Source organism: Physeter macrocephalus, chromosome 10, assembly GCF_002837175.3.
Source record: "Physeter macrocephalus isolate SW-GA chromosome 10, ASM283717v5, whole genome shotgun sequence".
Taxonomy (NCBI): domain Eukaryota; kingdom Metazoa; phylum Chordata; class Mammalia; order Artiodactyla; family Physeteridae; genus Physeter; species Physeter macrocephalus.
The window spans coordinates 14,369,642-14,383,054 of record NC_041223.1 but is presented as its reverse complement, the minus strand read 5'-3'; the positions used below and the strand labels follow the sequence as shown (position 1 = coordinate 14,383,054).

The following is a 13,413-nucleotide window of genomic DNA, read 5'->3' as shown; positions in this document are numbered from 1 at the left end:
CCCCACGTGTCGCGGAGCGGCTGGGCCCGTGAGCCATGGCCGCTGAGCCTGTGCGTCCGGAGCCTGTGCTCCGCAACGGGAGAGGCCACAACAGTGAGAGGCCCGCGTACCACAAAAAATAAAAATAAAAAATAAAAATAAAAATGAAAGAGGCCTTCCTCAACTTCATCAGATCCCTGCCCACATAACAGGTGGGGAACAGGACTTGAAGCATTTCTGTCTGTTTCCAGTATATCCTATCTCTGGATACTCTATTACTAGACCTGTAAGTGCAGACTAGAGAAAAAGGCCCATGTTTGCTTTCTCTTAAAATTTTATTTTATAAAGTGAGATTTCCTCGCAGCTGATTTCACTTGGTCTCAATAAACTACTGTTACTACTTTTGAGGTATGCATTCTACCCCACCGGTGTGGATTCCACAGCCCTGAAGACCTCTTGCCACTGTCACTAAATGAGAGTCCCTAAGTGATGGGGGGTAAATCATGTCTCACTATGTCACCTGTAAGAAGTTCTGTCACTGATGCGTCTATTCATATCCCGTAGATGCTGCTAGCTCCCACCTTCATACTGGCCACACTTTCAAGTGTTCGAGAAAGGCATTGTTGGATGCCTCTAAGTTATGATAGCAGATTCAGCTGAAGCTGCATAATAGATTATTCTTCCTGTTTCGAAGGAAAATAAACCAAAGGATTGAAACTCGGTGTCTATAGATAGTTGGCCCAGTATAATTTTGTTTGGGATTTATTACATTATTTTTCTTCACTGTATATGAATTGAGAGTATTAAAGGACATTTATTCTACACCAAAAGAGCATGAAGCTCCTGTGTGGTTAAAATAATATTGAGATCAGTATAGTGGAAGAGACGCTCCATCCAGTAACTTCCTTCAGTAGCCCTCACGTTCATTGAGAAGGTTAATTGACAGTTTTTGCACACTCCCTGCAACCTTGCCCCAGGAACTTGCAGACACTTTGGAAGAGACACAATAACCCTTGTCTGAAGGCAATATGCATAGCTGGGAAAGATAATTAAACAGTATTCCTTTTTGAGAGATCTACATCATTTCAACAGAAGGACCCAGCAATTCTGCTGGATTCAGACTGAAAACTGTCACTAACGGACATACCTGAGACAGATTTCACAATCACCAGGCCTCTGTGGTACAGATGGTTATGGTGAGCTCCTGAGACTCGCCAGAGACCACTAAAACTGTCCGACTTAAATAGCACTGAAGTTTTGACGTGAGAATTAAACAGTATGATTCAGTTTAATATGTAAGGTTGCTACCAGAAATGCTCCTTTGGTTTTCCAAAATTGATTGGTTACATGGCTGCAGTTCTCTCTCGAGATACCCTCTAAATCTCATCCTGCGTGATTGTTTGGGGCTTCTGGAGGGTATTGAATTACATTGTGTAGGTTTCATTATGGGTGACATTATCACAGGATTACATTTTTTTCCACATCAAACAGGGAATGTCATGATAAGAGAGAAGATACCTCTTGAATGTTAACGTTTCTGAGAGTGAGTTTGATTTATAGGGTAGGTTTTTATTGCTATTATGAGACTTTATCTGAAAAATAGGGTGAAATCTTAAAGAATTAAAACTTCCCTGTGAGTTTTCCTTATAAACACTGCTCACTGGGGATGGTTTATCCCATTAGACATTGGCTACTGAGAAAGAGAAGCATTTCTTGCTGCCTTAGGCAGTGCTTCTTCCAGAGCAAGGCTAGTCCATTTGACCCAATGCATGCTGTAGGTAAACAGTTCCAAGGTGTAGGGATATCTGTTCCTTTTTCTTCCCAGGAGTCCTGAAACCCAGTCACTGTTTTTTAATCCCTTAGTTTTTCTTATGAACAGAACTGCCCATTTTCTCTCCAGTTGCAAGTCCTGCTTTGTGTGACTGAAACCCACCCTTTCCAGTGGGAAGACACTTGCTCTGATAAATGCTACACTGTTAATTTGCCTTGGCATGGCTGAATGATGTAGCAGAAGGTGCAATAAATTTAGACGTTATAAAAGCAGAATTTGATAGAATTATGCATTTTGTGCTTCTAATGAGTACATAGTCTAGCAGGATTTACAGATACATGCATAATTAATGTGAATATAGTGTAAGATAATGATCTGTTAGAAGCACATGAAAAGATGCTCAGTGTCATAAGTCATTAGGGAAATGCAAATTAAAATCACAGCGCCAGTGTGGTACCTCTGTACATCTACTAGAATGTCTCAAATAAAAAAGACTGACCATACTAAGTATTGGCTGAAGATGTGGAGAGACTGGTACTATCGTCCATTGCTGTCGGGGATGTAAAATGGAGCAATCACTTTTGGAGAGAGTTTAGCAGTTTCTTAAAAAGTTAAACATATACCTACTGTATACCTACCTTATAATCCAGCCATAGTACACTTAAATATTTATCCAGGAGAAATGAAAGCATATGTCCATAGAAAAAATTGTACATAGATTGCTCATGGCAATTTTATTTGTAATAGCCCGAAGTAAATCAACTATCCAATGAAAGGATAAATTGTATTTATTTATTGGCTATATCCAATAAAAAGAATCAACTATTCTTTATTGTTGAGTGGAATACCACTCAGCAATAGAAAGAATCAACTGTTTATACATGTAACAACGTAGGTAAGTTTCAAAATAATGATGCTGAGTTAAAGAAGTCGGGTAAAAAGGTGAGAGACTCTTGGAGAATTAAATAAATGCAGTAATGGTGGAAATGTAGAAAGGAGAAAAAGAATTTTATGGTTACTTCAAAGATAGAATTCATGAGGCTTGGTTATGGGATGGTGGCTAGAGGGGGCTTACACTCTGAGGTCTTTCTCTACCTTGGGTTTCTCTCTGTGGATCATCATCTACTTGGTGGTAAGGATTATATAAAAGATGGCACTTAAGTATATAAGAAATGATGAGCCAATTGTTTAATGCTGATTCTTTAATCAACACCCCCAAGAAGAAACATTCAGTAGGCAAACCATCACTATTACTGCTTAAGGAAAATAAACTTACGTTTTGGCTTTTTAGTAAATACAAGTATAGATAACTAATAAAAGTATATTAGTGAGAAAAAAATAAAGAAGAGGACAAAGAAAAATGGGATTCCTAGACCCATCTCATGGATAAAAGAGAACAAAGGGTTGAGGGCAGAGAGAGAGAGGAAGGAAATGTGATGGGGGTACCTCAGGGCAAAAGAACAGGGAACTGATTTGGAAAGGAGCAAACTTCATGGGCATCTTGTTTATGCAATGCCCCTGTCACTCTGGCATGTCTTAATTTGTGTGGTTAGATTTATTTAGTCACTTGATCCAAAGTCTACAACTAACTGCAGCACATAAGAAGTACTGTCACTTGTGGTCAAGGGCATAGGTTCTGGAGATTATATTTCCATCTCTGACCTTAACAAGTATATAAGCTCTCTGAACATCTGTTTCCTTATCTGTAAAATGATACGCCTGTGAGTTCCTACCTCTGAGAATTATTGTGTTAATAAATACTTTAAAAATTGGTCTGGAAAGTACTTAGCATTGCTTCTAACCCATAGTAAAGGCTCAATCAATTGATCTTCCTCTTCTTTCCCCTTCTTCTTCTCACTATTATTATTACTGTTAGGCATCCACCATATTGTCAGTGATGACTGGAAAAAGCTTTACTCTCCCAATAAGCCATTGGAAAACAAGGGCACTTTTTAGTGTTTATTACCAGAAGTAACCATAATGTGACTTTTATTCATCTGACTCATTCTCTCCCGAGTGATTTATGTACACATTCTATTGTATTAGTCTTTCTTTTACATGGTGTGAAAAAAGGAGCATGGCTTAGTGATGAAGCAAAGAGGTAGAAATTTCGTGACTTTGGTCCTGCCTGTGCTCCAATTCCCATTTGGTTTAGGGCAAGTAATTTAAATTTCCTGCACCTAAATATCTTCAGCTGAAACAGAAATGAAATGTAATAATCACATAGGGCTATTAGAAATGTCTAAGTAAAAAGCATACACATTTTAACACGAAGTTCCAAACTTTATAGAAAACTAAGTGGCTTGCTTAAGTTAGTATATTTCTGTAGATATGACACTAAGACATTAAGAAAATGCCACATTAAAGTTCATTGATATACTAGGTTTAAAAAATAGTTACTTGACTTTCCTATTGTGTGCTTCTAATTTATGTTTTTCCATCTAATAAAAAATAGACCCTACCACCTCAAATCCCTGGTTGCATTCATTTCACCAGCATTACTTTTCATTTGAGTCAGCAGGGTTTTCTTGTCTTGTTTCAGGATTTGTGGATTTGACCCTCCATGATCAGGTCCACCTTCTGGAATGTGCCTGGCTAGAGATTCTCATGATTGGTCTTGTCTGGCGCTCCATGGACCACCCAGGGAAGCTCCTGTTTGCTCCTAACTTGCTCCTGGACAGGTGAGTGACCTGGCTGTAGCTTGGGGGAAGCACATTCTTGATAATCACCAGTTTGATCCTGAAGCTCCTTTATTCAGCATTCCACGAAGCTTCCAAGAACTTTATCAGATATATTTACAAATGGGTGGATTCGGGTGATGTAGGGTAGTCGAGTTCACAGAAGGCTAAGGATAACTGTCTGCCTGATGTCTCCCCAGATTAGCTCTCTCATTTCTAAAATAGACATGTATATTGTATATGTGTGTGTCTATTTACATATACATATATGCAGGTATCAGTATTATACACATATGTATCAATATATATATACACATATGTATTTGTGTGTATTTACAAAACTATGAACTGTAATTTTCTAACTTCACCCTCATCTTGTGTTATATAAAAGAATGATGAGTAACTTTCCTTTAATTAAAATCTTTTTTTGGCTCATGTACATCCAAACCACAATAGTCTTTTCATCTCCTTTTCCAATTTTGCCATCAGTAAATGAAGAAATTTGAACAGAGTTCTGAAGGCCACTTCCAGTTTTATGAATTCATAAAAGTTAACTTGCTTATTTTAGAAAATGAAGATTTCAGTTTTCAAATGTGCCACCTTATTTCATGTATTCTATTTGGGTTGACTTGGAATGTGGGTCCTTTTCTTCTTTCTTATTCAGTCATTGCTTAGAGTAATCGAATTTAGACATTATTTAACAGCAGCTACCGCTGACAGAGTCCCTACCCAGCACCAGCTGCTGTGCTGAATACTTTACATACAGGATCTCATTTAATCATCACAGCGCTCCTGGGAAGCCTTATCATTCACGTTTTACCAGAAAGGAAGCTAAGTTTCAGAGACATTCTGCTACTTGCAAAGAGCATTGACCTAGCCGATGGTGGAGCCAGGATTGGAATTCAAGATCTGCCTGTCTCTGGCACACTCATGTTGGCTCCTGCCCTGTGCACACGTCCTTCACACTCTTTCCTCATCAGCAATGCCTTCTCTGGTCTGCTGCTGTGACCTTTTGTTACCAGATGTACCTTGTCTTTACGGACGACATAATCATTTGAATGGGAAAGATCCATCTTCTAATTGTTTCTTGCAGACATTTTTTGCCTCTGCTCGTTAGTCCAAGGCTGCCAGGTTGCACGCGATGCATCTTTGTGCTTTCCTTCCTTTCGGAGCGCCACGCTGCCCCCTCATCTCCTGTCCTGCTCTGGCTTCCTTCCCTACACCTGCCAAGCCGCCTGGAACAGAGTTCTGGCAGCATTTATTTATCTAAATACTGGAGAATTGTATACGTGTTGGTTACTGTTTCATCATTTTGTGTTATTATAGCTTTTTTCATCATTTTGTGTTATTATAGCATCATCAACGGTGACGATGCTGTTCAAGAAACAGCTCTTTCTTTCCATGGAATATGGTCCCGTATCACAGTTTTGTGGACTGATCGAGAAAGGCCACTGGTCTGGTTCCGTAAAACTGCCCGCACACGGCATTTAGCCCGCCTTTTAGAGGATGTCTCTACAGTGCTTCTTCACTTCTTTTCCTTCCTTTCCCTCCCCCTCCCTTCCCTGTTTCCCTTGTCATTTTTCCCTTCTACCTCTTTTTTCCTGTTTTCCTTCGCTTTCCTCTTTCCTTCTTTTTTTGGGCCTATCTCCTCTTCCTCCTCCTTCCCTTCCTCCCTCCTTTTTCTTCTGCTGCTTTTAAAATTGTTCTGTTACAGTCATGTCGTTCCATGACCAAGTTATAATAAATTTGCAGATGAAAATCATAGACCACATACAATGTTTCTCCACAATAGACTGGAAGGTGTCTTCAGGGTTTAGGATATTGGGGACATTCATGACTGAATTGATGTGTTCCATGATTTACTACCTCATCCATGTTTATCTTCTTAGGTACACACTTCCTGAGAGCAATCATCAGTCATTGCATTTTAGATATGAAAGGGTGTGTGACATCACCTCACCCCGATGAAACTCATTTTGTCAGCAAGGTGATATTGTGTAGGATCTTATCAACCACCTGCCTTTCTTTTCCACACACTGTCAGTGTGCTTAATTTTCTCCCATGTTTCTCACTGCAGTGTCAGTGACTAAGAGTTCTCACTTCTCTCCATTCCTACTTTCTAAAATTCCAGATAGGAAGTTCCTGCTACCTCTAGACCAGGATTTCTCAACTTCTGCACTATTGACATTTTTGGTTGGATTATTCTTTCTTGTGGCGGACTGTCCTGTGTATTTTAGGATGTTTAGCACCATTCCTGGACTTAACCTGCTAGATGCTCTCGTAGCAGCATCCCTTTCCCCAGAGATGACAACCCCAAATGTCTCCAGACATTTCTAAATGTCCCCTGTGGGGGGGGGCGGGAGGGAGGCACAGAATTGTCCCTGGTTGAGAACCACTCCTCTAGATTTTCCCATTTCAATATCCTATAAGCTCTGCAGACTCAACAGTATCCCTCGCTGAATACATTAGCTTCCTCACCACGTTTGTTCCTTTTCTTTTTTTCTATTAGTGGCATTCACCTAGACACTGAAGCTGTCAAGTTCAAGTTAACCATGGATTCTACTCCCCCCACCAGATTATCCAGTTAACTGTCAAGTCCTTCCTGTCCTGTTTCTAAAATCCACACCTCCCCTTTGTCGCCATTCCTCCCCTAGCACAGGTCCAAGTCAGCCCTCCCCAAAGGCTTGCCTCTCCACCACTGTCTTTCTCGGTCACCGACCCTCTTTCCTTCAGTCTCTTCGCCACAGGGCTGCCAGAGACTTCTTCCTAAGGCACAGCTGTGATCCTGACGCTTCCTTATTCAGCTTCCATTGGCTCTCTCCCTTCTTTAGAAAGTACCGTCTAGACTTCTTACCTTGATAATTGTGAATCCCTGTTGCAAGTGTCACAGACACAAACATCAGCAGAGCGGGTCAGATGATATCATGAGGAAGGCCAATGGCTTTGAGTCCAAAACGGAGTTCTGGGGATTAAGTGAGCCTGGTGAGCTCTTGTCCAGGCTAACAAACACCTGGGCCCTGACTTCAGCCTGAGGGTCACGAACTTGACTTCACTCTTCAAGGTATTTTTCCACTGCTTCTGAAAGGCCCTGTACCTTTAGGATTCCTTGTCAGAATCTTGGGACCTTCTTTAAGGCCATTTCAGATGTTGCTCTTCCGGAAAACCTTCCTCCAAACTCCCTCCTCTTTAGCCAGAAAGTAGCCTTTTCTTTGTCTATGTTCTCATGGGGTTTAGTTTCTGCTTCTCTTATTCCCCATCTGCCACCTGTAAGTTATGATTGTATGTCTTATCTTCCCTTTCAGCTCATGAACTTTGTGCAGGCAGGAACCAGATCTTGTTCGCCTTTTTGTTCCCTCCAATGAACAAAGTCTTCCATGATCCCCGATAAGTGTTTGTTAATTGCACTGGCCAGGGTCCCCCAGTGGCTCATGGCAGAGTCAGGAGAAGCCACGTCTTCTGATGGTCATGTCAACTGTTCTTGTCATCAAACTCACTCATTTCTTGCTCAGGGCTACTCAATTCCTGACTTAGACCCTTCTAGACTTTGAAGAAATTAAGATACATCTGTTTCAAAAGGATTTTTAAAATTACTAAGTGCATTTGGCTTATGCTTATACTTCTGCTTACATTCCACACACCTGTTAAATTCCGAATGAAGATAAACAGAGGATCTTATTTTTCTTCCATCACTAGACCCACTATGGAGTAAAATCCTCCAGGTCTTAATACGTTTAAGAACATTTACATACATACATTTCTAATCATGTTAATGATTAGAAAAATATATAAATAAATATAAATTATATAAATAATATTATTTTTAAAAATATGGTCTATAGTATATAATTTTCTAATTATTAACATGCACCTAAATATTATAAAATTTCAATATTATTAAATTACTCTCTTGGTATTAGAAGATAACTGCTTTTGATGACATTGATATATGCACAACAGTAAAAAATACTGTGACCAGCAACCCATTTGAAATTTTATACATCTGGAAGATGACTTTTGAGTGATAGTTGAGAGCACTGTTGATGTTTTTGCCTTGCAGGCTCCCAACCCTTTCGATAACATTCAGCTTTCTGATTAACGTCAGTCACCTTGATCTCCCTTTTGCTCTTTTCCCATCCTTTTGCATATTGTGAACATTTTTTGTAACAAAATGTAGAAATCCATGAGTTTCAAAGCCAAGTATTTGAGAGCTGGTAAGCAAAAGATGAGTGTTAGCTGCATCATTTTTATTTTATCTCAGACTTGGTGATAATACCTTTGCAAAGTCTGCCTACATAGGGTGTTTACATCTGCATAGACATGGGGACAAGAGAAAGCCAGAAGTCCCAAGGAGTCCTGTCACCCAGGGATTATCAACGTTGCTAACTAGAGACAAGGGTTTATCTGCGATAGATTATAATGATATCCTGTTTTCTTAAGGCTTCTTTGCAAATCCAGGCACTTGTGCTTTCCAAGGCTATCAAGAGGATAGAATATACCTCATTCTTTCCTTGTAATTACTAAAATGTTAGTATTGGCAAATGGGGTTTAGTGATTATAGGAATATAAAAAAATTGCCGGGTTGCCATCCTACACTTGTGAGCAGAGGACTGTATTTCCTATCTAGCATCCATTTCAAAAGAGTTATTGCTTGATTTACTCCCGATGATAACCCATGATATCTTGATCCTGATAGTTTATAGCTTTCCTGGTAGTCATATGCTTGAAGGCTAATTTTATCCTTGCCACTTAGCCTACCCACAGTTTCCAGTTCTTCCCTGTACCTTGCAGCAGTGAGTTCCAAGCACTTAATGCAGTCTTCTCTTCCTGTGAAAATCAAGAAATAAAGCTTATTATCAGGTATTAATAGAGAACCCAGTAATTTCTCTCAGTGTGTGTGTGTGGGTGTGTGTATTTTATAAGAGGGAAGTTAAAGATAATAAGAACACCTGTGAAAGTAATCAGGAAATGGAGAAAACTCATTTTCCATTCTAGCACCTAATCCTTTGGTGTGTTTGGCACCAGAAAACACGAAATATGTCCTCTGTGTCAACTAGGAATGCACCTCTTCGTTTAGTCTTGCTTGAGTGCTCACCCTGGAAAAACAGGGACGGAAAACAGAAGCAAAAGTGTTCAATATAAGTCATTCCTTGTGGGATCTCTTTGTTTTTGCAGGAGTAAAGTTTACTATCACTGGAAGGCAGATGTGATGTTAGAGGACACAGTGTAAATTCAGTTCAGTAAGACTATCCAGTTTCCAGAGCACTGTCTAAATTCTGTTTTGCTGGCGCCATCCATGCTAACAAATTCTGAGAAATATTTGCGGATTTCTCAGTGAAGCCAAAGCACTCTCTTTCGATTCCTATTCACTCTCAGAGAAAAAAAACTATTCATCCATTTGAAAGCAAAGCTTAATTCGACAAGGAGAATATTCCCTCTACCAAGCGTCTGGCCAGAGGGTTGTTGATCTAGCTCTTTCCATCGCTCCTGCATCAGGAGGCTCTGTCTGTAGGAAATAATATTGGACAACAGAAAGTTCTTTGACTTGTAGGCATGGAATAGGAATAAGTTCTCTTCCTTAAGAGAAAAACAGGTTGTTGCACCGGAGAGAACATTTTGCTTCTTCTACTAAATAGCTGACTGTTTTCAGACCATAAATTCACTTTAAACTGAAAAAAAAAAGTCATTTTCTAGAAGCAAGAGCATGCTCATTTCAAGTTATGTATTGTAAATATTTCAGAAAAAAACATGCAAATAAAAACATGCAAATGAAACAATGCTTCCAGCAAATGCTTTTACTGGCCTTTTTTTTTTATTGGCCTTTTAAATTTTTTTCCTGTGTAAAACTTGCTGTAAATTCTTTGCAGATTTTTTTCACTTGGAAGAGTGAAAAAAGAAAGTTCGGAAATAAGTTGATAAATTCAGAATGTAATTTGTTTAAAGGTTTCTTGGGCATAAAAAGAAGGACCTCCCTTTATATTCCCTTTTTAGATTTCTCCTCTCTGAAAAATGTATGCTCTACTGAAGGGGGATGTTGTAGTAGCAGGGGCAGCAGGTGGGTGGGGGAGTGATCAGCTCCTCAGCAAAGTCAGTCCTGGGCAGGAGACAGTTTCGGTTACTCCAGTGGCTTTGCTGGATTCCCTCATAACTTTCCAGGCTTGTGTTGGTTTGCATCCCTATATGGCCCATTCATATCCCAAGAACTTTGTTCATAACTTTTTTTTTTGCTCTACCTTATAGAATTGGATGAAGAAAGAAAAGAAAGGAAGCCAACCTTTATGTAACTTCTTTAATCTGTACAGTAGTGTGTTGGGTTATCTTCTATACTCTATTTCATTCATTGTGTGAGAATACAGGTAGCAAAGGGTTTTACCAGCTTGTATTCTTGGCTCTGGATCCGTTGGTTCTTTCCAGTTCCGAGTCCTTAATTACTCAACAGCAGATGCCAATTGATTGATTCTCTAAAGTCTTTGGTGCAGAGTTCTGACAAATCCTGGGAATATGAAACTGTAAACTGCAGAGGAGAAAAATTGAGGCCAAAAGAAGAGAGAAATTAGCCAAGCTGCTAATATTACTGCTATCTCTGATTGAAAAGGTATCAAAATATCTATTGGACTAATACCCAATTTCATTACACACTTTAAGTGGGTCAGTTATGTGATATGTGAATTATATCTCAATAAAAATATTAAACACACACACACACACATTGGAGTTTTGGAAAAAGTCAATTTGACCAAAAAGACCTTCAATCATGGAAGCGCCTGTAGGGGTTCTACTGGAAAAAGGTAAAAAACAAAACATTCAAATCAAGATTTCTCCTTAAAAACAAAGCAATTAAGCAGTGCTATGTTATAAAGGCTGCTAAGCCACAAGTCTTTAACTCCTCAAGAGGAATAAGCCTATAAACAGTAAGGATCCACCTAATATAAAATTGCCCCAGAGGAAAAGGCATAATTCCAACCAAAGAATTAATCCTGTGTAAGAGGTTAATTTAACTTTTCTTACATGTTTACCTACCACATTATTTTTGCATTTGCCATAAATTGTTAACAATTAAACTTGCTAATTGATTTAAAATACAATCATCATAATATTTTTTTTACAGTTTAATTCTAAAATATCTTGATATTATTTAAGTCACACATGCTACATAGAGGTAATCACGTAATCCCTCTCTCATATCTGCTTTAATCGCAGCTGCTTTTCCATATTCGGCATTGGAAAGATCCTCATTTGTTTAATGAGTGCAATTAAAATCCATTGATAAAGGGAGATAACACAACTTCAAGTCTGTGTTAGCTAGGATTCAGTTTAAGTCAACTCAGTAGATATTTATTGAGTACATCCATGTCTCTAGGGTTCTGCCTGATACTGGAGGATATGAAAAAAATGTGTAAGAGACAGACCTGTCCTCAGGGAACTCACAGTCTAGTGGTAGAGTAATATTGGTGTACAAATGAATGCAGGCAAAAGCAAGACATTATAAGCAAGCCTCCACCACACCCCACATCATTCGTGTCTAGTTTAGCTTCCTCCATCACTTTTTAAAAAATTGAGATACAATTGACATAACATTATATTGTACAACTTATGTGTACAGCGTATGAGTTGATAAATGTAGATATTATAAAATGATCACCACAGTAAGTCGAGTTAACATCCATCACCACAAATAGTTATATTTTTTCCTACGATGAGAAATTTTAAGGTTACTCTCTTACCAACCTTCAAATATACAGTAAAGTTGTATTAACTATAGTCACGAGGCTGTACATTACCATCTCCAGAACTTATTTATCTTATAACTGAAAGATTGTTCCTTTTCACTGTCTTCACCCATTTTGCCCACCACCCACCTCTGGCAACCACCAATTTGTTCTCTGTATCTTTGAGCCTGGTGGATTTGTTTTTTTCTAAGATTCCACATATAAGTGATATCATACTGTGATGTGTCTCTCACTGTCTGACTTATTTCACTTAGCATAAGGCCCTCAAAGTCCATACATGTTATCACAAATGGCAGGATTTCCTTCTTTTTATGGCTGAATAATATTTCATTATATATATGTATATATGTAAACATTTTCTTTATCCATTCATCCATTGATGGACACTTAGGTTACTTCCATGCCTTGGCTATTGTAAATAATGCTGCAATGAACATGGAGGTGCAGATATCTTTTCAAATTAGTGTTTTCGTTTTCTTTGGATAAATGCCCAGAGAGGAATTTCTGGATCATATCGTAGTTCTATTCTTAAATTTTTGAGGAACCTCTATCCTGTGTTCCATAGCGGCCGCCCAATTTACATTCTTACCAACAGTGCACAAAAGGGTTCCCTTTTCTCCACATCCTCACCAACACATGTTATTTCTTCTCTTTTTTTTTTTGAATTTTATTTAATTAATTTTTTTGTACAGCAGGTTCATTTTAGTTATCCACTGTATACATATTAGTGTATATATGTCAATCCCAATCTCCCAATTCATACCCCCACCCCTCCACCCCTCCGCCGCTTTCCCCACTTGTTGTCCATATGTTGGTTCTGTACATCTGTGTCTCAATTTCTGCCCTGCAAACCTGTTCATCTGTACCATTTTTCTAGGTTCCACATATATGCATTAATATACAAGATTTGTTTCTCTCTTTCTGACTTACTACATTCTGTATGACAGCCTCTAGATTCATCCACATCTGTACAAATGACCCAATTTCACTCGTTTTTATAGCTGAGTAATGTTCCATTGTATATATGTACCACATCTTCTTTATCCATTCATCTGTCGATGGGCATTTAGATTGTTTCCATGACCTGGCTATTGTAAATAGTGCTGCAATGAATATTAGGGTACATGTGTCTTTTTGAATTATGGTTTTTTCTGGGTATATGCCCAGTAGTGGGATTGCTGGGTCATATGGTAGTTCTATTTTTAGTTTTTTAAGGAACCTCCATACTGTTCTCCATAGTGGCTGTATCAATTTACAT

General features: G+C 38.7%; 1 protein-coding gene across 6 annotated transcripts in view; it reads left to right on the top strand.

Moving 5' to 3' along the window:
• ESR1 (estrogen receptor 1) overlaps positions 1 to 13,413 on the top strand; it is a 268,086-nt gene that overhangs the window by 175,303 nt on the left and 79,370 nt on the right. For all 6 annotated transcript variants that reach the window (XM_028494825.1, XM_028494823.1, XM_028494821.2 and 3 more), the window contains one exon: positions 4,293 to 4,431. In XM_028494825.1, the coding sequence (XP_028350626.1) occupies positions 4,293 to 4,431 (139 nt within the window). The remainder of the gene's footprint in view (positions 1 to 4,292; positions 4,432 to 13,413) is intronic.